The sequence below is a fragment of the Petaurus breviceps genome, unplaced genomic scaffold (genome assembly GCF_028583685.1).
Source record: "Petaurus breviceps papuanus isolate PSGF00001 unplaced genomic scaffold, PetGlider_PUasm1.0 90630, whole genome shotgun sequence".
NCBI classification, from domain to species: Eukaryota; Metazoa; Chordata; class Mammalia; order Diprotodontia; family Petauridae; genus Petaurus; species Petaurus breviceps.
Genome location: NW_027187291.1, coordinates 1,028,967 through 1,055,536, shown reverse-complemented (window position 1 = coordinate 1,055,536; position 26,570 = coordinate 1,028,967). Strand labels below are relative to the sequence as shown.

Below are 26,570 nucleotides of genomic sequence, written 5' to 3'. Positions count from 1 at the left end.
CTTTTGCTTCACTGGTGTAGCCCTTGGAAACAGAGGGTCTCCTTCATGCCATAGTGAGGCTTCAGAGAAGGACAGAATTGCAATTTGGCCTCTCCTAACACTTAAAATCTGCTTTGTATCATAGATTTGGTGTGCATGTCTTGTCTCCCCCCTCGAGGACAGATACTATTTATTCCTCATTCACTACCTGTGGGACCTTGGATGAATCCCTTTACCATTCTTGGTCCCAAATTTTCTCTTCTGTAAAATGAGGGAGTTAGATTAGATACCTTCCAAGGCCCCTTTTAGCTCTGGTGTTTCTGAATGGATAAAAGGAAGGAAGAAAGGAAAGAGAGAAAGGAGGAAAGGAAGAAAGAGAGAAAGGAAGAAAGAAAGAAAGGAAGGAAGGAAGAAAGAAAGGAAGAAAGGAAGGAAGGAAGGAAGGAAGGAAGGAAGGAAAAGAGAAAGGGGAAGGGAGAAAGGGAAGAATGAGAGAGAAGGAAAGAAGGAAGAAGGAAAGGAAAAAAAGGAAGGAAAGAAAGAAAAGAAAAAGGAAGACGCATTTATTAAGGGCTTACTGTGAGTAAAAGCACTGTTCTAAGTTTTGGCAAAGCAGATGGTAATACCATTAACATATCAGAATAGTTAGTATTGTGGAATAGTGTAGTGTTACATTTGGAGTCAGGAAGACTTGGATTCAAATATTGGTGTGACCTTGGGCAAGTCATGACTTTTTTTTTGAGCCTCAGTACTCTCATCTGTAAAATGGGGATAATAATAGCATTACCTTCACAGGGCTACTCTGAGGATCAACTGAGACTGTGATATAAATAGCTATGTAAATGTCATCTATAAATGTTATTATTTTTGGGGTCCCCTGGAGCAACAAATGACATAGTATCTTGCATACTGTAAGCACTGCTTAATCTGACATGCTGTACTTAACTAAAGAGACTTTTCTTTTTTAGCAGCTAGGGGCTTACAGCCCAGATTTATGATTTAGCAGTTGCATGGATTTAAATTAGAACCTCCTTAATTCGAACCCAGATTTAGGATTGTACCCAGGACCCGTCCCCCATCCTGGAATGTCTTAAATTTTAATTCTTTATTCCTTGAAAACTCCTACTTGTGTATGAAGTAGGGCGAGGGTTGGCTTTGAGCTACTGTGAGGTCACTTAATAGGGACTTGCTGGGGACACAGAGGGAAAGAGGAGACAATAGAGACATAGCAGAATCCAGCAAGTAAGGGGAAAAGCTAAGGAATCTTACCTCATCTCCTCCTTGCTAGGCTCTCCTTCTCCTTTCCACCAAAGCACGGGACTTGGAGCCAGCAGAGACAAGGGTTCAAATCCTGCCTCTAACACTAGCTATGTGACCATGGGAAAATCACTTAACTTCTCTGAGACTCAGTTTCTTCATCTATAAAATGGGGTTTGTAATAACTATAATATGTTCCTCACAGGGTTGTTTTGCAGATTGAATAATGTACTAAACAGCATGCCAAGTACTTTGTGAGCTTTAAAATGCTATGGAAGCATCAGCTATTATGATTATTAAATGCCACTAGCCACACCATGGTAGTACTGCCTGTGGGGAGTGTGAGAAAACTGCTGAATTTGAACCTGGGTTCGAATATCAATTCTGCTACTTAAGTGACCATGGGCACTTCCTTCTGAAAAATGAGGTGGTTGGATGGGGGTGATTCTAAGGTCTCTTTCAGATGTAAATCAGTGATCCTAGGAGCAAAAGAGCCATCAGGAATGGGCAAAAGTCCTAGGAAGAGAGAGGAGGCTCAGCTCCTGCCCTGGTTCTCTGTCTCTTCCCCCTCCCCATATGGAAGAGGTGAGAGAGAAATCTGGAGATCCAGCCAGAGCCTGGGGCTATTAGGAAAAGTAGGCGCTCAGGAAGCTAGCTGTCTGTCCCCACTCAAAGCTGGGACTCCTGCCTAAATCCTGGTGTCCAAATTGTATTTATGACTGTTTTAAGAAGGAGTGACAGAGCCTTTTAATATCTCTGACAGCTTAGGATGTTTTAATAGATGGTGGAGCTGGGCTGCAGGGAGAGGGGAGAAGGGAGCTGAGAAGCTTGGGGGAGCTGTCAGGCCTGGTTTCCATGACAGAACCTCTGATCGCCTGGATGACAAAATAAAATTCAGGGTCATGACTCTTCTCTACCCCATCCCTTTGGTAGCCTGTCTATTACTACCACTTGTCATCTCCCAGCTCTTAATCACCTATGCTTAGGTTCTCAGAGGATCTAGCTTTTATCCAAACCCCTGCCCTGTCCCTCCAGCCCCCAATTCTAAACGTCCACCCCTCCAGCCTAAGATTGGTGGAAACTGGGCACTCCCTCCCCTGACTGGTTGTCAGAGCTGCTATCCAGCCTTTTGGGGCGAGGCAGACCTCTCCTGGAAGGCTGGGGCTGGGGGTGGACTCAGTCAGGTCTTACAGGTTGCCCCCTCTTTTGAAGAAGGGGAGGAGCTTGGGAAGCAGAAACAAACACATGGCATCAACTGTCTGTCCCTTGCAACAAGTGTGGCTGATGACAGAACCACACTTAGAGAAACAGTCTGGATTAGCCCAGCCACTGACTTCCCTCTTCCCTTCCTTCTTCTATCCTTAGGAACAATTTAAGATCTGCTGAGGGGTTGTGATTTTGTTCTCAGATGAAAGTTCAGAATCAATTCTTACATGCTTTTAATTTTTTTAATTATTATTTATTTTTAGTATTCATTTTTTAAGTTTAAAATTCTTAGTTCATTAAAACGTTCCCTCCCATCCTTTCCCCACCCACTGAGAAGGCAAGCAATATATCAATTAAACATGTGAAATTATGCAAAACATATTTCCGTATTAGCCGTGTTGAAAAAAAAAAGAAAGCAAGAAAAATAAAGTAAAAAAAATACTTCAATCTGCATTCAGAATTTTTCAGGTTTCTCTCTGAAGGTAGATAGCATTTTTCACCATGGGTTCTTTGGAATTGTCTTAGATCATTGATTGTATTGATCAGAGTAGTTGAGTCTTTCACAGTTGATCATCATTACAGTATTAGTTTTGCATGCTGTTTGAAAATGGACCAGAGTAAGGCTTATTTTGTGCCCACTACCACACTGTTCATACCCTCACCAAGGCTGTTGGAGAGGCAAAGTCTGAGCAAGGATCTTCTGGGCTTACTAATGAGAAACTGAGACAGCATTTGGGTCCTGAGCTTTTCTCAGTAGATACAAGAGAGACACCAACACCTCTGCCCAAGGTCCTGAAGGTTCAGATGGCCAAGGATGGGCTAGAAGGATCCTCAGACCTACTCTCTAGCTTAAGACATATCCCTTCCTCTTGACCTAGTCTCAGTTTTGAGGGAGAGCCACAGCCCAGGTGACCCCTCCCTCCACTCTAGCAGGTGAAGGAAGGCCTGGGGGCTGTGGCTCCCCAATACTGTAAAGAGGTGTCCCTTCCTTAGCCCTGGGCCCTGCATTCAAGGCTCCTGCCAGGAGAGAGTTAAGGGCCCCCATTTAATTTGCCCGTTAATCACAGTTAAAAGAAGTAATGAGCGTCTCCCCAAAGCCTGGGTGTTTCTTTGCAGATTAAGCAGCAATTTGCATAGCCCCTTTATTCATCCTCACCTTCCCCTGTGGCGGCCGCTTGTCCTTTCAGACACAGCCAAGCGCAGCCGGCAGGAGAACGGTTTGACAAATGGCTTTGCCCTGCGCAGTTTGGGAAAGAGGAAGGGAGGGGGACGCTGGAAGGGAGAGGGCAGCTCCCGACAGTAATGGATAGCCAGAGCGCTAAATAGTGCAGAACTTTTTTTTTTTAGAAACACAGAAGTTTAAATATTCAAACTGGTTTTCTTTAAGTCTGAAACATGGGAGGAGGGCTGGCCTGTAGCACTAACCTGCAGTAAGTGTTTACTTAGGACATATTTACTTATGGGGGAGAGGGGGAGCAGTGCCCACCCTAGGAAAGGAAGGACATGGGCAGAACCTCAGGAAGCTAATGCCTAGTGTACTGGGGGAACCCCATTCTGGGACTAGGGCTGCTTGCTAAAGTCCAGTGGGGGTTGCCCAAAGTGCTTAGCGCTTGGCACACAGTAGGCGCTCTATAAATGCTTACTCCCTTCCCTTCCCCCTCCTGGCTGCCACTTTAGGTCCATTTGCCCAAGAAGCAGATCCACAGGGTGGGCAGACTGCTTTCTTTCTCCTGTCACCCATGATACAGAAGTCCTTATTCATTTTTGCCCAGTGACACAAAGTCCACAGATAATCCGTTTTGCTGCTAATAATGATGATGATGATGACATCTAGCATTTGTGTAGTGCTCTAAGGTTTTCAAAGCTCTTCACATATGCTCCCTTGTTTGATGAGCAAGCTTGTGCCAGGTGAAGGTTTGCAAAAATGAAGCCCCTAAGACTGTGCAGACAGGTCCCTTCAGAGCCTGCAGCAGATGGGGCCATCAGCCCAAACCAGGAGGGGTGTGGAAGGCCGGGGCACCAGACAGCTCAGCTCTGCCACTTCCTCATCATGTGACTTTGGATAGGGAAGGCCCTTCATTGTCAAGCTCTCAGTTTCCTCACATGTAAACCAAGGGAGTTGGTCCAGATGATCTCTCAGGCCTTTCGGTTCTAAGTCTAGGATCCTATGTCAATGGAGGCTACAGTCATATTAAGAGGAATGGAGACTGGTGAGACTCCCCACTGCACGCACAATCTCCTCTTTGGGGTATATATCCATTAGTCAGTCAACAAGCACTTATTAAAAGCTCATGACATGCCAGGCACTGCTTGGTGCTGGGGACACAAACACAAAAGTCAAACAGTCCCTGTTTTCAAGGATCTTACAAATGGGGGGAAGGGGATTGCGTGTAGGGTGTTCAGGAGGGCTAGCCCCTCTGGTGTGAGGGCTTGTCCAGCCCTTTTCAGGGCTGCTCATCCACCTTTGGTGTCTACCTGACCCCCAGCTCTCACCTGTGGCTCCAAGAAGCAGTAACATGTGTAGAGGCCACACAATGGACAATGGACAGGCCTCAGACCCATCAGTCAGTTAGGGGGCTGTCCACTAGCATGTGAAGACACCCCCTGGCGGAATGGGCGGATGAGAACATTTTGTTTCAACAGCTAAGAAGGCAGCTGAAATGGGTTGTGGAGGGCTTAGAGCTTGGTGAGACATTGAAGACCTCAAGTGCATCCACTGCATCCTGGGCCATTGCCAGTCATCTTGACTTCTGTCCTGCCACTGGACTTCAATGACTCAGGAAAAGGCTGACAACTCTGCAACTCTGCCTCACTTAAACACAATTCACCCACAAGTCAAAACATCACCCCATGATGCCCTTGGTCCTCTTTGAAAACAAGACCAGCAACAACAACGAAGAACAAGGGGCAAGAAATCACATATCTATTGGCATGTGGGCATACAAAAAGACATGGACTGGATGGATACAAGGAACTCCCAGGAAAGGAAATTCCCTCCACTAATGCAGGTTGGCACCTTTTATGCAACTTATAGTTTCTTAGAATTGCTTAGTTCATGGAGAGTCAGTCCCTGGCATGTCATGAGCTTTTAATAAGTGCTTGTTGACTAATTGATATATTCCCCAAAGAAGAGATTATGTGTGTGTGTGTGCAGTGGAGAGTCCCACCAGTCTCCATTCCTCTTAACATGGTTAGAGTAAGACTGTAGCCTTCATTGACATAGGATCCTAGTTACCTGGGGTTATCTAGTCATTATGTCCAGTAGTATTTGAACTCAGGTCTTCCTGGCTCTAAGGCTCACTCTCTTATTATCTATTATGCCATTGGCAGCAGGAGCCTGTTTCTGATCCCCCCCTTAGCTCCCAGCTGTCCAAGCCTCCTCCTCTGAGGTTATTATCCATCTACTCTGTGTGTATGCTGCATTCACCTTTTTATTTACAAATTATCCCTCCCTTTAGACTGTGAACCCCTGGAGTGCAGGGTCTGTTTTTTTTTTTTCATTTTGCTGCATCCCTAGTACTCAGCACAGTGCCTGATACATAGAACTTAATAAGTGTTTGCTGACTGACCAGACGGATTAGGGAAGACTTAAGATGGAACTTTCCTCAAAGAAAAGTAGGAATTCTAAGAGGGGCATGTGTGGTCTAGGCATTGGGCTCAGCCAGTGCAAGCATGAACTGGAATATTGTGCTCAAGGAGGCTCGAGGAAGCCAGTCTGGTCAGACCAGGCCATTCCTGCTATCCCTGCTTGTGTCCTGGCCCTTTTCCTCTTCTCCCTCTTGACTACTTCATTTAGGGACCTCATAAGCTACTATGGATTCAACCATTATCTCTATGCTGATGATTCTCAAATCTACTTATTCAGCCCTAACTTCTCTCCTGACCTCCAGTTCTTTTATCTATAATTACCTATTGATATCTCAAACTGAATGTCCTGCAGACATCTTAAACTCATGCTCAAAACTGAATTTGTTATTTCCCCCCTACCTCAAGTCCTCTCCTTTTCCTAATTTCTCAAGTACAGTCGAGGCAACCACCATCCTTCCAATCACTCAGACAGGAAACCTAGGTACCATCTCTGAATCCTCACTTTTACCCCTATAGCCAATCTGTTGCCAAGGCCTATTGATTTTACCTTTCTAATATGTCTTGAATATACCCCTCTCTTCTAGGATGTTGCCACCACTGTTTGGTGCAGGTCTATATATCTCATGCCTAGACTAATCTGATTGCTGCTTGGTCTCCCTGCCTCAGTTTCTCCCACTCATTCAGCTACTAAGTGATTTTTTTTGGCTTTTTTTTGGAGGGGAGAGGGCAGGGCAAATGGGGTTAAGTGACTTGCCCAAGGTCACATGGCTAGTTTTGTGTTAAGTGGCTGAGGCCAGATTTGAACTCAGGTCCTCCCAACTCCAAGGCCAGTGCTCTATTCACTGCGCCACCCAGCTGCCCCCTAAGTGATCTTCTTAAAGCACGGGTCACTGCCCTACTCAATAAACTGTTGGTTACCTGTCATCACCACAATCAAATAAAATTTTGTTTCCTATTCACAGCCTTCCACAACCTGCCCCTCCTCCATATGACTTTCTAGTTTTCTTAATCTTAACTCCCCAGCCCCCAACACACACATATACATTGTAACCCAGTGACAACAGGTCTCCTTGCTCTTTCTCCCTCTAGACACTCCTGTCTTCCAAGTTCAGACATTTTCGCTTAAGTCCCCAATACCTAGAAGGTTCTCCCTCTTTATCCCCACCTCCTAGCTTCTCTGGCTTCCTTCAAGTTCCAGGAAAAATCCCATCTTCTACAGGGAAGCCTTTCCCAATCCCTCTTAATTCCAATGCCTTCTCTTTACACATAGCGGTTCGCATGCTGACCCCCCGCCCACCATTAGACTGTGAAGCCCTGGAGAACAAGGACTGTCTTTTACCTTTCTTCATAACCCCAGCAATTAGCAATGTCTGGCTCATAGTTGGTGCCTAATAAATATCTGCTGAAGGAAGGAAGAGGGCATCAAGAGAATTGATGTATAATAAGGCCAGAGAGGCCAGGTTGTGAAGAACTTTAAAAGCCCTAAAGAGAAGTCTCTATTTGATTTTTAAGGTAGCAGGAAACTCCTTCTTGAACAGGGGAATGGTGTGGTCAGTGTGATATTGGAGAAGGCAGAGATTTGAGGTAGGGAGGCTGATTAGGAAGCTTTTGAAATAGTCTAGCTAAAAAAGAGGTGATGAGGCCTTGTTGGTTGTATAAGTGGAGTGAAGATGACAGGAGAGATGAAGAAGTGAAAATGACAGGATCTGGCAACTGATTGGAAATGTGGGGTAAGAGCCACAAGTCAAGGGTAACACAAATTGTGACTAGAAGAATGGGGCAGCCCTCAGCAGAAAGAGAAGTTGGAGGAGGGGCTGGGTTTGGGGTGCACATACTGAGTGTGACACATCTATCTATGGGTCCCTATGGTCCCTCCATTTTGAAATGTTCAATAGGCAGTTAGTGATACTAGCTCAGAGCTCAGGAGAGAGACTAGGGCTGGGAATATAGATCTAGGAGTCATCAGCACAGAGATGATCAAACCCATGTGAGCTAATCAAGTAAAGATAAGAATATGCAGAGAAAAGGACCCAGATGGGGCTGTACAATAGATGATCTGGCAAATGAAACAGAGGAAAGGTAAGACATAGAACCAAGAGAGAGCAAATAAAAATTTGAAAAATTATGAGTAGATGTGAGAAAGGTTGGCATAGATGAATCTCGGACAGAAGGGTGGAGGACCAATGTACTTTGGCAGTGTGGTATTGTGGGATGAAAGCTTCTGATTTAAAGTCATTAAGACCTGGGTTTTGATTCCTGCCTTGGACATTTACTGGCTGTGTGACCCTGAGCAAGTCTCTGTTTGCTCATCTGGAAAAAAAAAAAGTGGGTGGGGGGGGGGGGAATGATAGAAACTTCCTCATGAGGTTGTCATAAGGATCAAATAGCTGAATGTATGTAAAAAGTTTTACTAATCTCATAGTGTGATATAAATATAAATTATGGAAGAGGTCATGAAGGCACCAGCTGGAAAAAGAAACAGGACAAAATTGACACACCAGAGCACGCAGGACCCACTGCTTCTCCTCTGCTAGGAGGGTTCCTGCCACTGGAATGGGCACCTGGGCTGTCCTTTAGATCCCTGCTGCAGGAGCTTTTCCGTTGGAATGGGCTGGAGGATTGCCTCCACTCTGCTTTGAAAGTGGAGAGCCAATAACAGGGACAGTTTGGCTCCAGTTGTCACATTCAGTAACACCCTTATAAACACAGAGTGAGGCAAAAGTGTTGGCTGTCAGGGCCCAGATAAGACAATAATCCTCTGTGGTCCTCAAATACAATCTGTAATATGATTAGCCCCACCTCAAATCCATGCAAATCAGGGAAAATGGGGCAGGCAGCAGTAGAAAGTGATGCTACCAAATGGTGCCAGATATGCAACTATTCAGTTGTCAGAGCCAGAAGAGTACTTAACCATCATTTGGTCTAATTTCCTTCATTTTGCAGATGGGGAAACTGAGAGATGGAGAGGGAAGTGATTTGCTCAAGGTCATCCTCAGGATCAGATTTATAGGGACCTTTCAAATCATCTAATCCAACTAGCTCATTTTGCAGAGGAGGAAATATCTCCCATGGATGACTTTGGAGACAGGAGATTTTGGAGATTCAGTATTGCTGATTGAATGCCCCTTGGAATGATTAAGAACAGAAACATTTGAATAAGATCTCAGTCTCTATCTGTCGTAAGCATAAGGGCCTGGCATACAGTAGGCATTTATGCTTGCTGATTTGAATTAGATGATCTCTTAAATTTAAATATGGCTCTAAGAAGAACTAAAGGTCAACTGATAACTGCAGTTATAAAAGTGCAAAGAAAACTGAGTACTCATGGCATGATCTGAAGGTAGTTTTCTTGGGCTTTTTTTTTTTTAATGAGAAGATAACAATATTGCTGATGGCACAGAGGATAGAGTACCAGCCCTGGAGTCAGGAGGACCTGAAATCAAATCCAGCCTCAGACACTTTCTAGCTGTCACAAGTCACTTAATCCTGATTGTCTCAGTTTTCTCATCTGTAAAATAGGCTGGAGAAGGAGATGGCAAACCACTCTAGTATCTTTGCCAAGAAAGCCCCAAAATCGGGTCACAAAGCATCAGTCACGACTGAACAACAACAAACGTTGCTGATCACCATGACTGATCTCTGTATCCCCTAGCGCCTATCAGGCAATTGTGCTACAAGAGCTGATTGAATGAATGAAATGAAACCCAGGAAATGTGGATCCCATGAACCCATTGTTCTGGCCTGCAGAGCACATCTTGCCTCCCTTCCAAGACTAGAACTGGGGGTCTGGGTGAGGAACATGGCTGACACATCATAGCCGAATCTCCAAAGGAAGATGTGACAACAAGAGCATGGAAGGCAACCAAACCAGGAAGTGAGCCTCCTTTCACTACATTTTGTATTTGGTAGAGGAGTAGTGGGTAATTAGGTGGTGGAGTAGATAAAACACCTGACTTGGGAATCTTCTTGATTCCTGAGTTCAAATTCCGCTTCAGACATTTAATTCAGCCAGTTAACCTGTTTCCACATCTATAAAATGGGGATAATAATCATACCTTTCAGGGTTGTGAAGATCAAAAGAGATGATATAAAAGGTGTTTCAGCAAAAAGCTTTAGGTTTTTATTTTTTTAACTCTTTTGGAAGGGGGAGGGCAATTGGGGTTAAGTGACTTGCCCAAGGTCACACAGCTAGTAAGTGTTGTGTCTGATGTCGGATTTGAACTCAGGTCCTGACTCCACGGCCTGTGCTCTATTCACTGTGCCACGTAGGCCCCGCCCCCAGCTTGAGGTTTTCTAAAGCTTAAAACTGTACTAAGACTTCTGTGACACCCTATATGTCAAATTTTTCCTTTGCAAAACCTTAAAGCACTCTATAAATGTCAGCTGTTACTGTTACTGGAGGTATTAGTGCTTTCTAATAAGGTAAAGAGGCAGAAAGGATGAGAAGGGAAATAGTGATAAATGCTGATGTAGCCAGAGGAACCTTTGATAACATGTAGTTATTAGAGAACCAAGAGTTTTGGGGAAATGATTTTCATTAGCCTATAGGACAAAAGGCAGCTAGGTGGCACACTGATATATAGTGCTGAGCCTGGAGTCAGGAAGAGTCATACTCCTGAGTTCAATCTGGCCTCAGACATTTACTAGCTGTGTGACCCTGGGCAAGTCACTTCACCCTGTTTGCCTCAGTTTCCCCATCTGTATATTGAGCTGGAGAAGGAAATAGCAAACCACTCCAGTATCTCTGCCAAGAAAACCCCAAATGGGATCATGATGAGTCAGACACAACTGAAACAACTCAACAACAGGCCAAAATATGCATTTAAAAATAAGACTGCCTGTAAATTAGACATAATACAAGAGAGACCCAGTTGAAGCCCCCAGCCTCTCAAAAGGGAGCTGATAGAGCCCCTAGAACAGACTATAAGAGTTAGAGATGCCCACTGTGTCTAGAATCTCCTGATGGGAAAGAGTCAAACTTTTAGAAGAACATTCCTGTCTCCTCATTGATCCTGGTTACATTTAGTTCTTAAAGAAGGAAGAGTGGCAAGGGCTAATGTTCTCAAGGGCAAGGGAGAGTGCCTGGGGCTCAGGAATACAAATAGTCCCACTGGCCCATGGGGGTACTTCCCTATCTGTGGGCAGTGGAGGAAGTGTGCTTGGAAGGACAGCAGGAAGGGTGAAGAGGGTGGCATGCCTCAGTGATGCAATGCCTACAGCTGGAGTCTGGAGAACAGTCCAAATGGAGCCAGCAGCTGCAAGGGTGGGCCAAGAGGTAAGGGATGGACCTAGATGGCAGAGGCCTCTCAAGAGAAAGGGTTAGAACAGAGGAAAGGGAAGGTGCCAAGGCCAAGCTTGAACTCCTACAACCTCCCACATGGGCCTCACTCACTGCACAGAATGTTATCCACTTATGCCCAACTCACTTTCAATGCATGTCCTTCCATTTCAAGATCAGCTTTACCTCAACATTCAAGACCAATTCCTTTTTTTTTTTCCAATGCTTAAGCCTCTCATTTCAGTCTCCATCTCCCCAAAAGAAGGGTAACTAGGCAGGGATTGGGGGGAAAAGAGATGGTTTGACATTAATTGATAGGAATGGCTTCAAGCAGTTCATGCTGCCTTATCTCTCTCCTTTGGATAGTGTGTGTCCGCTGAAGTCCGCGGGGTCGGTGATTAATAGGGGCCATCACTCACTGTCCGGGTAAGCTGAAAGGCAGTGGGGAGGGGGCGGCCCTCCCCAGAACTGAGATAACAAGCAGCAGGAATAATGAGTGGTGTCACTCCACTTTTCATTTTGATGGAAAGTCATTACAGGAGTCAACGCCAGCGACAAAGAGCCATGAATCAACTGCTCTGCTATGAAATTAAAATCGAATTGCTGGCCACCCCCCCCACCTCCATCCCCTTCCTGGGGAGTAGGGGCGGGAGGTGGCTTGGGAGAGGGGTGCTCTGATGGGGCAAGTCTGTGTAGGAAGTGGGGAGGCAGCTACTGAAGGTGATGCTCCTGTCTCCACTCTGTTTGTCAGACTCTCCCTTCCATGGCCACATCTTCCCTCTGCCTAAAGGTGAGCTGTGATTAAGAGTAAAATACAGCTCTGCTGGCTCTATCCAGCTTGCCTTTGGCTGCTGGTCTGCCATGTGGCAGTAAGGGCCTGGTTGTGGAGAGAGAAGGCCCCAGGTGGTCCTGCTATCAGCGAAGCCTTCTCTTCCCTCACTGACCTATGTGCAGATGAGTGCCTGGGGACCTCCCAACTGCCACAACTAGAGCAGAAAAAATCCTTAACCCCTCTTCCCAAAGAAGCAGAAAGCTGCCCAAAGGACTGGAGGAACATGGGTGAGCACAGCCCAAAACAAAAGCTCTAGGACTAGAGAAACAACACTGTGTGAGAAACCACAAGCAAGATGCAAAGATTTTTTTTTTTAATTAAGTCCCACTAAACTGAAAGCGATGGTTACTGGCTAACCAGACCACAAAGCCAATCATGACAACTCACAGAGAGTAAAGTGCCAAAGGGCAAGTTTTCTAAATCTCCCCTTTAGAACAATAGTTTTTTGAGGTTTTCGTCCCATTTGTAGGCTCTTCCAAATAGAGAGGCGTATGCCATTACCCTTTTGTCCAGCACACCTCCATCACAAAGGCTGAGCAGGTGAGAAGGCAGGAGACATCACAGGAAGGTTCCCATCAGGTTCACAGGGCGGCCGTTGTACCTTTTGGAAATGTCTGTTTCAATCTGTGAGATGGTGACACTGAGTGAGGCTCATAGGGCATCAGAAAGCAGAGGCTCAGCTATATTGGCCTCAGGGCCCACCTGAACACATAGCAGTCTTGATTCCCATCTCTTACCAGTTTCTGCAGCTCTTTTGTTTTCTCTACCAGCAGGTCCAGTTTGGGCTCCAGAGAGGCCTGCTCCTTAAGAGCCTCCTGCCTCTTCTGGACCATCAGCTCCTTCTTCAAGGCCAGCAGGTCAGACTGCTTCAGTTTCTGCCTGAGCAGATCGGTCACCCGATCCACATACCTGGAGAGCAAGCCCAGACCAATGCATGGGATCTAATTACCAATCATAGGGCCACAGCCTCATGACCTAACTGTGCTTCCTGGGCAATATGCAGGTATGATCAATGTTTTGGCCCCCAGTATGAGACTCTGAAACCCTTCCTCTGCAAGAAGCAAGCTACCTCCCTCTGAGCACTGAGGAAACAGATTCTGCACATACACCTGGCAACTGGTATCCCAGCCCCGAGGCAATTTTAACCCTGAAAGCACAAGGAGATAGTAGAGGAAATCAGGAAACAGGGAGATGTATTAAGGGGTAAAAAAAAGAATAGGAAGAACCAGATAGGCTTCAGAGCTGCTGCTCTCAATGTAGGACCCTAAGAAGTCCTATACCATACTCTTACCCAAGCCATCAGATACTACAGGGGAAAGCCAGACCTTGGTGAGGCTAGGATCATAAACAGGTGTTGCATTCGAAGACTGGTGAGCTGGCCAATCAGATCCTGCAAAACTGACACCATGGCAACCACTTTAACTTTGGTCTGACCCTGCAGGATGGGTGGAGCCAGCTGGAACTGGCTCACTGATAGGATGTCTGCCTCTTCACTCATTTCCAATGCTCTCTGGGACAAGAAGATTTCTAACTGAGAAAAGAGAACAAAATGGGTCAGGACAGCTGTTCAGTTCAGTTCAAATTTTTGAAAGTTGAGTGCATCTTTAAACTACTGGGGATCCTTAGGCTAATCCAAAATTCAAGACTGAGGGTATTCCTTATCTGGTGCCTGGGGCAAGGGGAGGGGTCTACCTGTTCTGTGTGACTCTGGAAACTTACTAACTATAACTCAAGCAGACTCTGGCCTCAGTCCTTCTCTCATAATCTGTCACTATTTACCCCACCCAGTCCTAAGTCTCTTCCTCTCCCTTCCCTGCCTAGACAATAAGAAATGACACAGGTCAGCTGAGCAAAACTGAAGTGACTCAGATGGTCGAGCAGAAGAGGACATGTGGGGTATGGTCCAAGGGGTCTGTGTATTAAAAACTCTGACAACCACTGAACTAAAGAAAGAAGGGAACCTGAAGATTGTGGGCAGACTTTGTCTCACCACAATGAAAGACAGAGACTGGCAGAAGTATGGGGCTGAGCTCTGTGGGTAGAATGGCATCAAGGATCTCAGGCAATCACTCTTGGGGCAAAGGAGCTGAGAGACATCAGATGTTTCTCCATGAACTTCTGTTCTAAAAAATGGGATTCCATAAAGCTAAAACTCCTTGATTGTTCACATAGGAGACAAACATAAAGCTATATTATCTTTACCATGCTGCTGACAGGGATGCGAGATAAATCTCCACAGGAAGTGCTTTACACACAAAAAGGTAAGAGTAAGATCACATATTTTACAATTCTCCTCTTGCCCTAGAATCCGTCATGCTCCTTTCCCCTACTTCTCAGAGCTCCCAGTACCTCCATAAGTTCATCAACAAACTGATTCCGGGTTTCGGGACACTCAAGAAGAGTCAGGGCGTCTGGGCCGCGGGCGACACCTTCCGGAGCTGTCAGAAGGAAAACAGCACAATGAAGTAGAACCTAAAAGTTATTCGAGTGCCAGGGCAGGAAATAAAGCCATATAAACATGAAGCCCTGGCATTCCCTGGGCTTGGTAAGAACATAGCCTTCCTCCACTAAAGCAGCAACCCTCCTCCCCTATCTCCTGAACCACAGCATCTCTTGAATGGTCTCAATCGTGATGGGCCTGAGACCAAAGACCACCTGGCTGAGCGATGGGAGGATACAAAAACAGATCTAAAATGAAGATACATTTTAGGCTTTGCAACAAAGCCTTCTCAACACAGTTCTGAAGCCAGACCAAGTTTCATACCACAGTATCCTCTAGTGGTAGACCCTTGTTACTACATTACTTCTACTCCAAGGCCACATGATTCCCAGGGGTTGATGTCATAGCTCAGTGACTCCCGGAACTACTTGGCAAGACCAGTTTTCAAAAGGCCATGTGGATACTTAGGTCCCAAAGAAGCCTTGGGAAAGAGAAAGCCAAGCGTGTCTCGTCATAATTTCAAGCCTTTGATCATAATCATCCCATCTTCCCACAAGAAGAATGTAAGAATAAGACCAAATGTGGAAAAAGTCTCAAGCACTAAAGTATATTTTTCTTTGTATGCTTAGTTCTTGACCTCAAAGAAGCCTGCAAGCTCACTGCTTTTAACCCGGACAGCAGGGAATGATGAAAATTTACCCTCAGTTCCTGCTTCCAGTACTGTTATCTGCACAGGATCAGCATCGCCATCTCCCCAATTTATTCCTTCATTACAAGCTTCCTGGAAATTGACCAAAAAATCCCATTAAGATGCAGGGTCAGGAAAAATTCTTCCACAGAACAAATGATTTACATACCAGGAAAAAGAAGAAATGAACTAGGATGGCCCAAATACCTGACTTTAATTATCTTGAGAAGTTCAACAATACAGACTTGGACAATAGCAGAACTCAACAACCCAAAGCATGTTGGCAAAGTTGGCACTTGAAGCCACTACTACCAGTGCCCCTGGACTTCCCCTATCACCCATGCCAATGCTTTTACAAGCTATCTTCTGATCCTCTCTCCTTCCCTTCCAATTCTCCCTGGTGTAGAAGGGGGAGGAAGTTGTTTGTCCCAAGGAACTTAGTGTCAAAAATTGACCAGGTGTGACTTAACAACATTAGGAAATCTCTCTTCTCATTTGTTCTCCCCATTTCAGCATCCCAATCCATAACTAGAACTATATGCCCCTCCCAGGCCTGTGTATTGAAACCTACGACAAATATGCCCTGATTCCCAGACAACAGAATTTAGAACTGATAGTGTCACTTTTGAAAAGTTTCTGCATCCTGGATTATACAATTTCCTGAAGACAAGGCTGTATCAAGTAGAACATTTTTGAGTGCTGGTGTTTTCCCTTATGATTTAAGTAGGAATCACAGATATCACCAAGAGAAGGTGACTTCTCAAGCATAAAAACTTAACCTTTGAATCAGGATCCAGTGAGATTCCCCAGTCAATTTCATCTGTCTCAGTGGAGATGCCATAGTTAATTCCTTCTGAAGCTGATTCTATTCCAAAGTTGCCCCAGTCAATCTGGAAAATGGAATGGAACACAAAGGAAGCGAGTGAGATGGGCCTGTTTTCCCATTCCCTATTACTGAGTTTCTCCTAACACAATGTCCACTCATGATGTTCTGACCTCCAAATATAAAGGTCAGATGGCACAGCACAAGGAGGGTGACTGGGTCCAAAGATGACCCTCCAGATTAGGTTCTTGACTAGGCTGCCACCCCTCCAGTAGAGCTGCTCAAGAGCCAGACCAGAAAACAAGAGGGCCAACAAGGCCTCTCTAGTCTGTCTTCCCAAGGTTTTACTCAACCTCTCCCCTGTGTTCCTTTGAGGGCTGTGTAGACAGGGCTACTGGTACAGACAGAAGAGTAATGGGTCCCTTCTGGGATGGGAACCTCCACATCAAAGATAACACTTACCGCATCATCCGCCACCTGCTCAGGGGGCTCCTCCAGACATGGTCGCTCAACCACCATGGGCTCTGTCCCTGTCCTCCACTCATACACAGTCATGTTTCCCCGCTTCTGCACACGTCTCAGCATTGGCACCACCTGTTCAGCGGGGCTTCAACGCACAAGTCATTACCTTCCCACTGTCCAGTTAGGGTATCACTATGGACTCCTGAACTATACCACCTCTCCTTAGGGGCAAGGTCTATACTGTTGGCTATTGTTGTTTTCATGGCTAAATATGGGTAGTTAGAAACAGAAAACCCAAGTGTTATATGAAAAATAAGTTGAAACGCAGAGGTGGTGGCCAGGAAGAATGAGCTACTCCTCCCTCCTGTTTCTCCTATTATTTCCCTTTACATACTTCCTATTTCAGCCAGATCAGATTACCCAATATAGTTCCCGTATGTCCTGGGCTTTCCTGCCTCTGCACCCTTACTTGCACTGCTCCTGCCATGCCTGGAATGACTTTTCCTCATTCCCTTCCCCTGATGAATTCATACTAATCTTTTAAAATCCAGCTAAAATACTACCTTTCCCAAGAAGCCTTTCCTGATTTCCAAAGGTGGCAACAGTTTTCCCCTAGTTACCCAAACACCCACAGCATTTTGCACATATTAATCTGTACCACAGTTTTCTAATCTGACCATAGTCACAAATATGGCACATACTATATATGTCATAGTCTCCTACTAGCTATTAGATTCATGAGGGCCATTACTCTATCTTATCTAATATACATATCTAAACTTTATATCTCTCTCCCAGAGAAGTACAGTACTCTGTAAATAGTAAACACTTAACAAGCATTTGCTGAAATGTGCTAAAGGTAAAAAGGTCCCTTATTTACCTCTCACACACAAATCCCACACAGGCCTGGTAGAGCTCGATAGCTTCCCACAGTGACTCAACTCTGGCCCCAATCTCAGTCAACAGACTCGGCAAATCCTTCACCAGTGCCAGCAACTCCCTTCGGACATTGTCTCCCTAGAGAGAAAACAGGGGACATGAACTAATATGGAAATGGTGGGAAGCCACAGCTTAATGGAGTCCTGAGTCCAGGTCAGAGACAGCATGCAAAGTGGACCTGGGGAGGAAATCTTTCTCAAATAGATCCTGGGACTAGTGGAGTTTGGACAATATACCATTCAGTATTCTACAGCTCTGGATAAAGAGTGAGGTAGAATGCCTCAGGTGACCATCTCTCTGGCCTAGGAAGGGTGGCCACAGGTCACTCACAGTGATGCCATACTGTCTGCAGGAGTTATAGAAACGCTCCTTCATCTCTGCAGCTCCCAGCTGGCACTCCTCCTCCTTGCGGCTGTACTCTTGCTGCAATTGCTGGCACTTGGAAATCTGCTTCTTCAGGGAGGGTATCTCATAGCTAACATTCCGTACCAGGAGGCTGGAGATTTCCACTGGGGGTGAGGGAAAGAGGCAAGAAAACCAGTTCAGAGCTCAAACCAGAAGGCAAATTTCCTCCAGGATTCTTCATGGAGTAAACAACCTCTAGGCATTGTTCTAGATGGTACAGGATGGGGAGGGGGGAACTGCCCTTACTGTATTCCACAGAGATACATCTTAGCAGCTAGTGGGTAAAGGTGTTCACACAATACATATACACGTACATACACAAATAGATAAGTTCTGTGGACACAAGGGGCATTTGCTGAGTATAAGCTCACCCTTCCCCACTGATTTTGATCATTCTTATAATACAATGAGAGAACAGAGATACGGAATCTCACAGGAGAGGGACTGCAGAGCCTGTCTAGTCTAATGTTTACCTGAACAAGAACTCTTCTAAAACATACACTAAGTGGCCATCCAGCCTTCAAAGCAACATGGCCCATTTTTAAATGGCTCTAATTATTAGAATGTTTTTCCCTTACACATAGCCTAAATCTGCCTCTCTACAACTTCCTCCCATTGCTCAAATGTCTACCTTCTACAGGCAGCCAGAACAAAATCTAATCCCCTTTTCCCACAATAGCCCTCCAGATTCTGTCAGGTATCCCCTAAGCCTTTTTTTCCCTTCCAGTTAAATATCCCAAATACTTTCAACCAATCTTCATATGAAATGTTGGTTTCACCAACACTCCTCTGGCCATTCTCACCTTCTCATCTTTCCTAAAACATGGTCCCCAGGCTTGAAGACCCTAATCCAAGGCAGAGGGACAACAAACACCACCATCATTTCTTGAGTCCAAACCCTCCTGCCTCTCTTAATGAAGTCTAAGGCTGAATTAGCTTTGGGGGATCCCACACTGCTGACTTATTATGTTCAGACAATACCCCAGAACTTTCTCACATGGCCTGCCATCTAGCCATGTTCTGTTCCACCTTGTATCTAGGAAGCTGATTTTGGAACCCAAGTAAAGACTTTATATTCATTCTTTTGAAGTTTCATCTTATTAGGTTCCATTCAACACCCTAGACTGTTAAGAATTTATTGGGGGGTGGCCAGGTAGTACAGCAAGAGCACTGGCCCCAGAGTTGGGATGACCTGGGATCCAATCCGGGCTCAGACACTTAGCACCCACCCAGAAACACCTGGCCATGTAATCTTGAGCAAGTTACTTAACCCCAATTGCTTAGGGGTGGCATGGTGGCTCAGTGAGTAAGAGCACCAGCCCCAGAGTTGGGATGACCTGGGATCGAATCCGGGCTCTGATACTTAGCACCACACCCAGAAATAACTGGCAGTGTATCCTTGAGCAAGTTACTTAACCCCAATTGCTTTAAAAAAAAAAAAAAGAGTTTATTGGATCCTAACTGCCATCTATGTGTTAGCTTCTGTCTGCAACCTCAGGTCATCTGAAAATCTGATACACATGCATGCCTTCTGTCTTTATCAAAAGTACTGATAAGGGGCGGCCAGGTGGCACAGTGAGTAAGAGTGCCGGCCCCGGCGTCGGGAGACCCAGGATCAGTTCTGGCCTCAGATACTTGGCACCCACACAAAATAACTGGCCGTGTCCTTGAGTAAGTTACTTAACCCAAATTGCTTTAAAAAAAAAAGTACTGATAAAAAACGTTAAATAGCATAGGGCAAAGGATAGATCATTAGACACCTCTTTTCTGGCTAACAAAGAACAATTTTTTGGGTGTAGCCATTTGTTCTTTATAACTCTTCAAAATTCATTTTTGATAGTTTTATGGTTCTTCCCATTTACATCTCTGTAATCACTGTGTATACAGTTCTCTTTCTGTGCTCCTCTGTATTCATCATTTCTTACAGTTCAATAATATTCCATTATATTTATTATTTATCCAAACCCAACTAACTGTGCTATCATCTTGTCCAAAATATAGCACAAGACTATCAAATGTTTCATTAAAATCTAATTTAGCTTCATCTGTAGCATTTCCCTACTAATATAGCAAACCTAGTGGAAATCCTTCTGCCTCCCAAATACCCACAGCTTATGCTTCCAACTGTGATAGTAATGGCAATTCAAAGTGGCCCCCCAGCAATTCTCAGTCTCTCTCTCTGCCTCCACGAGGTGCTGCTTCCAAAAAGTTCTTCTGCCTCTCTCTTGTCTCTCCAAATCTACGTCACCAGCTCCTCCCAGTTCAGGACTTTCTTTTCAAAAGGTTCCCAGACCCCTGCAACAACAGCACTGTCCTTCACCAGTGGACAGTATTCACTCTCTGTCTGCAGGACAGTCTCAGGATCTCTTAGCCAGCAGCCAGGTTCCAGGACTTCTTCAACAAAAGGACTGTCTTTCACCAGTGGACAAATTTGGCAAAACAACATCAAAACAGACAGACAAAGTACCAGCAAAACAGCCATGTCTCCTCAGTCCTTGGCAGCTCAGGGGGCAGGTCTCAAAAGTCCAGGGCAATTCAAAGTGGCCCCCAGAAATTCTCAGTCTCTCTCTCTGCCTCCACGAGGTGCTGCTTCCAAAAAGTTCTTCTGCCTCTCTCTTGTCTCTCCAAATCTACGTCACCAGCTCCTCCCAGTTCAGGACTTTCTTTTCACATCAACAAGTCCATCCCACAGGTGGGATTAACAAGCTCTGGGTTTTAACACAATCAGTTTGAAAACCAAGCCAATACAGGGGAATCTTTAATTGCCATTACTATCACACCAACTTAAAGCCCATGTAAGCTCCTGGAAACATTTGGGAATCTACTTTCCTCCTTGTATCCTGGGTTGGGTCACCTTACCTAGGTAAGTGCTGTCCTTCTCATACAATGACACGATCTCCTGCCAATCCTGAAATAAGAAGGGAACCCCAGTTTATTTTAACACATGGTGTCAAGCAAGTGATCCCCAGAGCAGCATAAGTCTGAAATGTAAACAAAGTGGAAAGGGAAGCCTCCACTGGCATTTACTATGCAGAGAGGAGTTTCACAAAATGTTTCTATATAAATCTGAAAAAAAAAAAGGGTGATATTAATCTTCAAAGAGTGGGGACAGGCTAAACAAATTGTGGTACATAAATGCAATGGAATATTACTGAGTTGTAAGAAATGATAAATACTATGAATATAGAGAAGCATGGAAAGAAAACAATATACACAATGGCTACAATAATATAAATGGAAAGAACCACAAAACAATCAGAAGTGAATTTTGCTAAATTACAAAGGATAAGCATAGTTCCAAAGAAGAAATATGAGAACATTACCCCAGTCCCACCCTTGAAGAGCTGGGAGTCCAGTGGTGCGGCACACTGCACATATTTTCAGACATTTTAAATGTACTGATTGGTTTTGCTGACTTTTTTCCTTTAAAAATATTATCTGTTACATAAGATGGCTCTCTAGGAGGGAGGGAGGAGATGGAAAAACACTAGGGAAAATTTTAGTGATGTTGAAAAAATATATCAAAAAAAATTTATTCTTAAAAATCTTCAAAGAATCATAAGATTTAAAGCTAGAAGAGACCGTAGAGATGATAGGGTCTTGAGGCCCAGAAATCACTAGAAAGAATCTAAATAATGCAAAAAAAAGAACCTAAATAATAAGTGGCATTTATAAAGCATGTGAAGGTTTGCAAAGTGTTTTGCATAGTTTATCTCATCTTACCTTCAAAAAAGAGGTACTACAGGTACCTATATTTTACAGATGAGGAAACTGGCTCAGAAAGGTCCAGTGCCTTGCCCATGGTCACACAGTGTAGGAAATGGGATTCAAACCTAGCTCTTTCCTGACTCCACTTCTAGGATGTTTCACTAGATCACATTATCTCCCTTAAGCTCAGATTCATTGGTTGGGATGTTCCCAACCCCTTGATCCACAGTCACCTTCATTCTCTGTGAAGAGTATCGGCCAAAAATATTTTTCGTGGAGGCCTCAGTGCCTTTGAGGAGGTCCACAATTCTCAGGCAATGGAAGTAGTGAATGTCTGAAAGCCATAGAAAATAGAAAGCTGATCAGTACTTGCAAAATCCACTCCCCACCTACTCCTGTGGCTAAAGGTTGATGGGAAACTGTTTACTCAGTTCCTTACTAATAACAGTGAAAGGCATATGCTTCCATTCCCTTACCAAATCTGGGGAAATCAGAAGCCCACTCCCAAAAAAGAAACTATTCTGAAATTGCTAAGGGCACAGGAAATAGCTCAGCTGAAATATGTCAAACTTTCTGCCTTACTCAAAAAGAGAGGCTAGAAACTCAATGCCTCACAAAATATACTGTTGGTGGAGCTGCGAATTAGTCCTTGACCCAAAGGTGTTACTGCTAAGCAAATATCCCAAGAAAGCCAATGATAAAAAGAAAATATAGATATAAAAATATTTCTAGCAGTACTTTTTGTGTGTGTAGTAATAAAGAACTAGGAAAAAAAAGCAGATATCCATCAAAGAGAGAATGGAAAACAAATTTCAGTATACAAATATAATAGCAGAATCAGGAAAACAATATACATGATGATCACAACAATGTAAACTGGAAAGAACAATAACAAAAAACTAATGGTTTGGCCCCAAAGAAGAGATGGAAATGCACGTCTATCCCTTCTTTTTAGAAGTGGGGGACTAGAGTATGATACCTTGTTGATGTGATATGTTAGAATAGGGGTGATTTTTTTTTTAAATTAAGGATAGCTATCTGAGAGTAAGGGAGAGATAGATATACTGGGAAATTTAGGTGATGTGACAACAACAACAAAACAATGAAACAGCTAAGTGCCTGATCTACTCACAAGATCCAGACAGCAGCTGTGCAATTTCCTGGCTTTCTGGCATGTCCTGGATGGCTGCATTTATCTTCTCTCGTATTGTTAGCACCAGGCTCTGCCATTTCAGGTTACAGTGCCTTCTGTCCACCAGCCAATCTGCAACAGAAACACTCAAACAACAGTCTCTCAGGAGTTACCCAAACCACATAAAATAGGCATTGATCCCCAAGAAAGGACAGAAATCTGCTATTTACTTTTCAGTGAGCAATAACTAGTCTGAGGGAGGAAGAATTTGGAAGCAAAGAAACTTTAATAGGGAAGCTAGTGGCAAAATGGGCCCTGAAAACTTAACTTCCTATTCAATATGAACTTTATACATAACTGAGTTAATACAAAGATACAGGAAGAGCTCAAGTCGGCAAAGACAAGTAAGTGTTGTATAGCAGAACAAGTACTGGGTTTGAAGAAAGAGGATACCTGGCTTTTCTACTTCAAGGTCTACTTATGTGACCTGAGGCATGTCATCTCCCATGGGCCTGTTTTTGCATCTATAAAATGACAGAGTTGGACTAGATCTCTAAAGGTCATTTTCAGCTCTAAAATCCTATTATCTGTGATCCTGGGCAGTATGGCCCAGTTAACAGGGAGTAGCCTTGAAGTCAGAAAGCCCTGGGTTAAAGTCCTGTCTCTGACCTTGGCTATAAAACTGGAAGAACTTAGTTTGCTTTGCTCTATTCTACCAGGCTCATAGAGAGAACCAACTCAGGATTTCTACCTACTTCCTACCTATGTTCTTCAAGCTAAACTCAATAACATCCATGATCAGTCTATGATAAAGTTACACAGGGAGCAGAGAAAGGATAACTAAGGAGCTTCAGAGCCACTCTGGCCTCACCCTGTCATTTTACAAATTAGGAAACTGAGACCCCAGGAGGTTAAATCGTTTGCCTGAGGTCACACAAGCAGAAATCATCACAGGCATGATTTGAAATCAGATCCTCTGAATCCAGAGACAATGCAAGCTCAGCCTACAGATAAAATAAACCACAAGAGTCAACCTCTTCCCCCAAAGCAAAGGAGGCATCAAGGGACAAAGAAAAGAGCCCTGGTCTCTGGATTCAGAGTCAGAAGACCTGGCTCTGCTGCTTCGGGCAAGTTACTCTTCCCCTCTTGGTTAAGTCTTCTGTAAAATGAGGATTAAATCAGTGAATAGAGGACTGGCTCTGAAGTCAGGAGGACCTGAGTTCAAATCTGGCCTCAGACACTTAACACACTCATCAGCTGTGTGACCTTGGGCAAGTCACTTAACCCCAATTGCCTTTCCTTCCCCCCTCAAAAGAAAAAAGAGGATTAAAATGATCTGTGAAGTGCTTTCTATGATAACAAGAACAAGCCCTCTGAGATGAAAAGTGAGCTTAGAGGTTACCCAGTCCATCTTCCTTATTCACAGAGGATGCTGTGGAATGAAAGTGCCTTGCCCTCTCCACAGTCACTCGGTTAGTGAGCAGCAGAGATGGGACTGGACACCCAGACTGGAGGGCTCTATCCACAACTAGGGCTACCATGCACCAGGAAAGTAGGCAACTGGTGATCAGAGCCTGGGGAGATTGTTTTTGAGTATAGGTTCTACCCACTGACAGTCTCATCCCAGGACCCCAGCCTGACCGCAGCCCGACCCCAGCCCCCACCGATCCGGCCCCTCCACCACCTCGTACCAAGCAGCTTGCTGGTCTGGATGTCAATGGGCACGTGCTGGTGGTCCTGGCGGGAAACAACGGAGAAGCAGCACGTGACTGAAGGGGCGGGGCGTGAGCGAACCTCAGTGAACCCTGTCCCTCCCTTGGCTCGAGCCCCGCCCATATCTAGAAGTTTTAGAAGGTCCAGCAGCCATCACCTCAGGATGGGGTGCTCGGGCGAAAGGGGTGAGAAGGGGAGGGCTCTATTGGCCACCTCGGCGGAGACGCGTGAAAGAGGGGTTGGTAAGGTGGGGTGGGGCTGAGGTATATACAGGGAGCTCGTAATTGAAGTGTCTTTCGGGGATTAGCCCTCCCACCCTTACGAGACCCTTTCCCCCCAGACCTGCATGTTTCTTCCCTTCCGCTTCCGGTATTTCTAGGAAAGGTGGGCCTCCCTCCACTTTAGTTCATACACAGGGTTGGTTGTTTACTAAGTGTCGCTAAGACCCACGTGTCCCTCCCGAAAAGCCACGTATCGCCTCTCACCAACCAATCGGGACGGCCTAGGTGTATGTCCCTCCCCTTGCTCGGATCCTAATGGCTTAAAGTGGAAGAGGGCGGGAGAAGAGGAAGGAGAGCCAATGGGAGTTAGTGGGGAAGGTTCTGTCTGAGGAGGTCCTCAGAGGGCGGGCAGATCCAGTCCGGGCTGAAACTGTAGTTGGGTTGGGAAGTTCCGCCAGCAGGCTGCGTCCGAGAGCGACGTTGTTGGTCCCTTACCCTCCCGAGTTCCCACAAGTCTCAGCTGGAAGTGTTGTTTCAATCCTAGTGACCTCAGATGTTCTCCCCATTCCGGCTCTGAGGCCTAAAGTAGCGCTCTGACTATTGTTGTAGCCATTTCTTAAGGCCAGGACCCAGAACTCCTGTGTTCTTAACTGTAGAATAGATGGGCCGGCCCACAACCTCCCGTTCTCTGCCCGTCTCCTTAAGGGAGACCACCCAAGAACAGAACTTGGGGCCTCTTTGCTTCTCCCGTAGGGTATTGTGGCTCTGGCCATAGAGTCCCTGAATGCCACCACAGGAAAGGACCTTCCTCTCCCCTGCTCCGTCCCCGACGAGTCATTCAGCCTTAACTTGATCTCCAGGAATAAGGAGCTCGCTGCCCCCTGGAGATGGAGGGTTTTAGAGGGTTATAGAAAGTATAACCCAGGGATTGTAGAAAAAATATATAGAAAAAAACTTGTCAGTACCAAGATTACAGAAAAAAAGTTATTAACAATACCAGGGTTATAGAAAAAAAAGTTATAGAACCAAAAAGTTATACCAGTTGTACCAGGGTTTTGGGGGGGGGGGGACCAAATTATAGAAAGAAAAAGTTATAGACAGTACCAGGGTTATAGAAAAAAATTGTAAAACCAAAAAAGTTATAGACAATTCCAGGTTTGTAGAAAAAAATGTTATAGGAAAAAAAGTTAGATTACCAGGTTTATAAAAAAAAATTATAAAAAGAACAAGTTATAGACTACCAGAGTTAAAGAAAAGAAGTTTCATCTCCCTTCCAAGTGAAAAACTTAATTGAAGACAGGGAGCATATCCTCCCACTGTATCATCCTCCTAGGGATGAACATCCTCCCTCTTGTTTCACTGGTTACCACTGGTCCCAAGGGATGGTGGGAGGTGGCAGGGAAAGGCCCAGGGCAGCCATCCCCCTTATTGGACAAATTTTGATTATGGTGTCTGTCTAATGATGGCAGGGTGTTGGATGTGTGTCCTCCACATAACAACTGACTGCAATTTTATATAGCACTTCAGGGTCTACCAAGCTGAAGTCAAATTTATTTAACTATGTGCCAACATCATTACTTCTGGAAAGGCAGAGACAATAAACTTCCATATGTCATTCCTGTGTTTCTTCAGACCCCAAATCTCCTGTGTTCTCTTGTTAAAATGTAAAAGGTATTGAAGCTCTTCTCCAACCTGGTGGCCTTCTGGGCACACTGCAGTTTGTAAATGTCCTTCCTAACGTAACCAGAGCCCAAAAGCCCATTCCCCAAAGCTCAGGTCTTTCACATCACTATATCAGGACAGTAGTACTCTCTACTCCCTCATTCATTCCATTTGCTAGTTTTTATTGGGCACTAATTTTTATTGAGCATCTACTACAGTATGTAGGCTCCTTACAAC

At 44.9% G+C, this 26,570-nt stretch overlaps 1 protein-coding gene across 1 annotated transcript; it reads right to left on the bottom strand.

Annotated features, from left to right (window-relative positions):
• Positions 1-12,431: 12,431 nt before the first annotated feature.
• On the bottom strand, positions 12,432-24,940 carry CDK5RAP3 (CDK5 regulatory subunit associated protein 3). Its single transcript, XM_069064313.1, has 14 exons — positions 24,793-24,940; positions 24,429-24,474; positions 22,738-22,869; positions 21,839-21,939; positions 20,757-20,805; positions 17,823-18,001; positions 17,434-17,570; positions 16,554-16,698; positions 16,048-16,158; positions 15,280-15,361; positions 14,490-14,578; positions 13,466-13,671; positions 12,878-13,049; positions 12,432-12,764 (listed from the first exon to the last, which is right to left on the bottom strand). The coding sequence occupies exons 1-14, from the start codon at positions 24,796-24,798 to the stop codon at positions 12,699-12,701; spliced, it is 1,521 nt and encodes a 506-aa protein (XP_068920414.1). The 5' UTR covers positions 24,799-24,940; the 3' UTR covers positions 12,432-12,698.
• Between the last annotated feature and the right edge of the window lie 1,630 nt (positions 24,941-26,570).

Excerpts from the sequence above, each read along its gene's own strand:
- CDK5RAP3 (XM_069064313.1), bottom strand. Across the intron at positions 22,870-24,428 it reads CCAGACCAGCAAGCTGCTTG|ATTGGCTGGTGGACAGAAGG; the intron begins GTACGAGGTGGT and ends TTTCTGTTGCAG. Across the intron at positions 16,699-17,433 it reads GTGGGATTTGTGTGTGAGAG|CCCCGCTGAACAGGTGGTGC; the intron begins GTAAATAAGGGA and ends TGTGCGTTGAAG.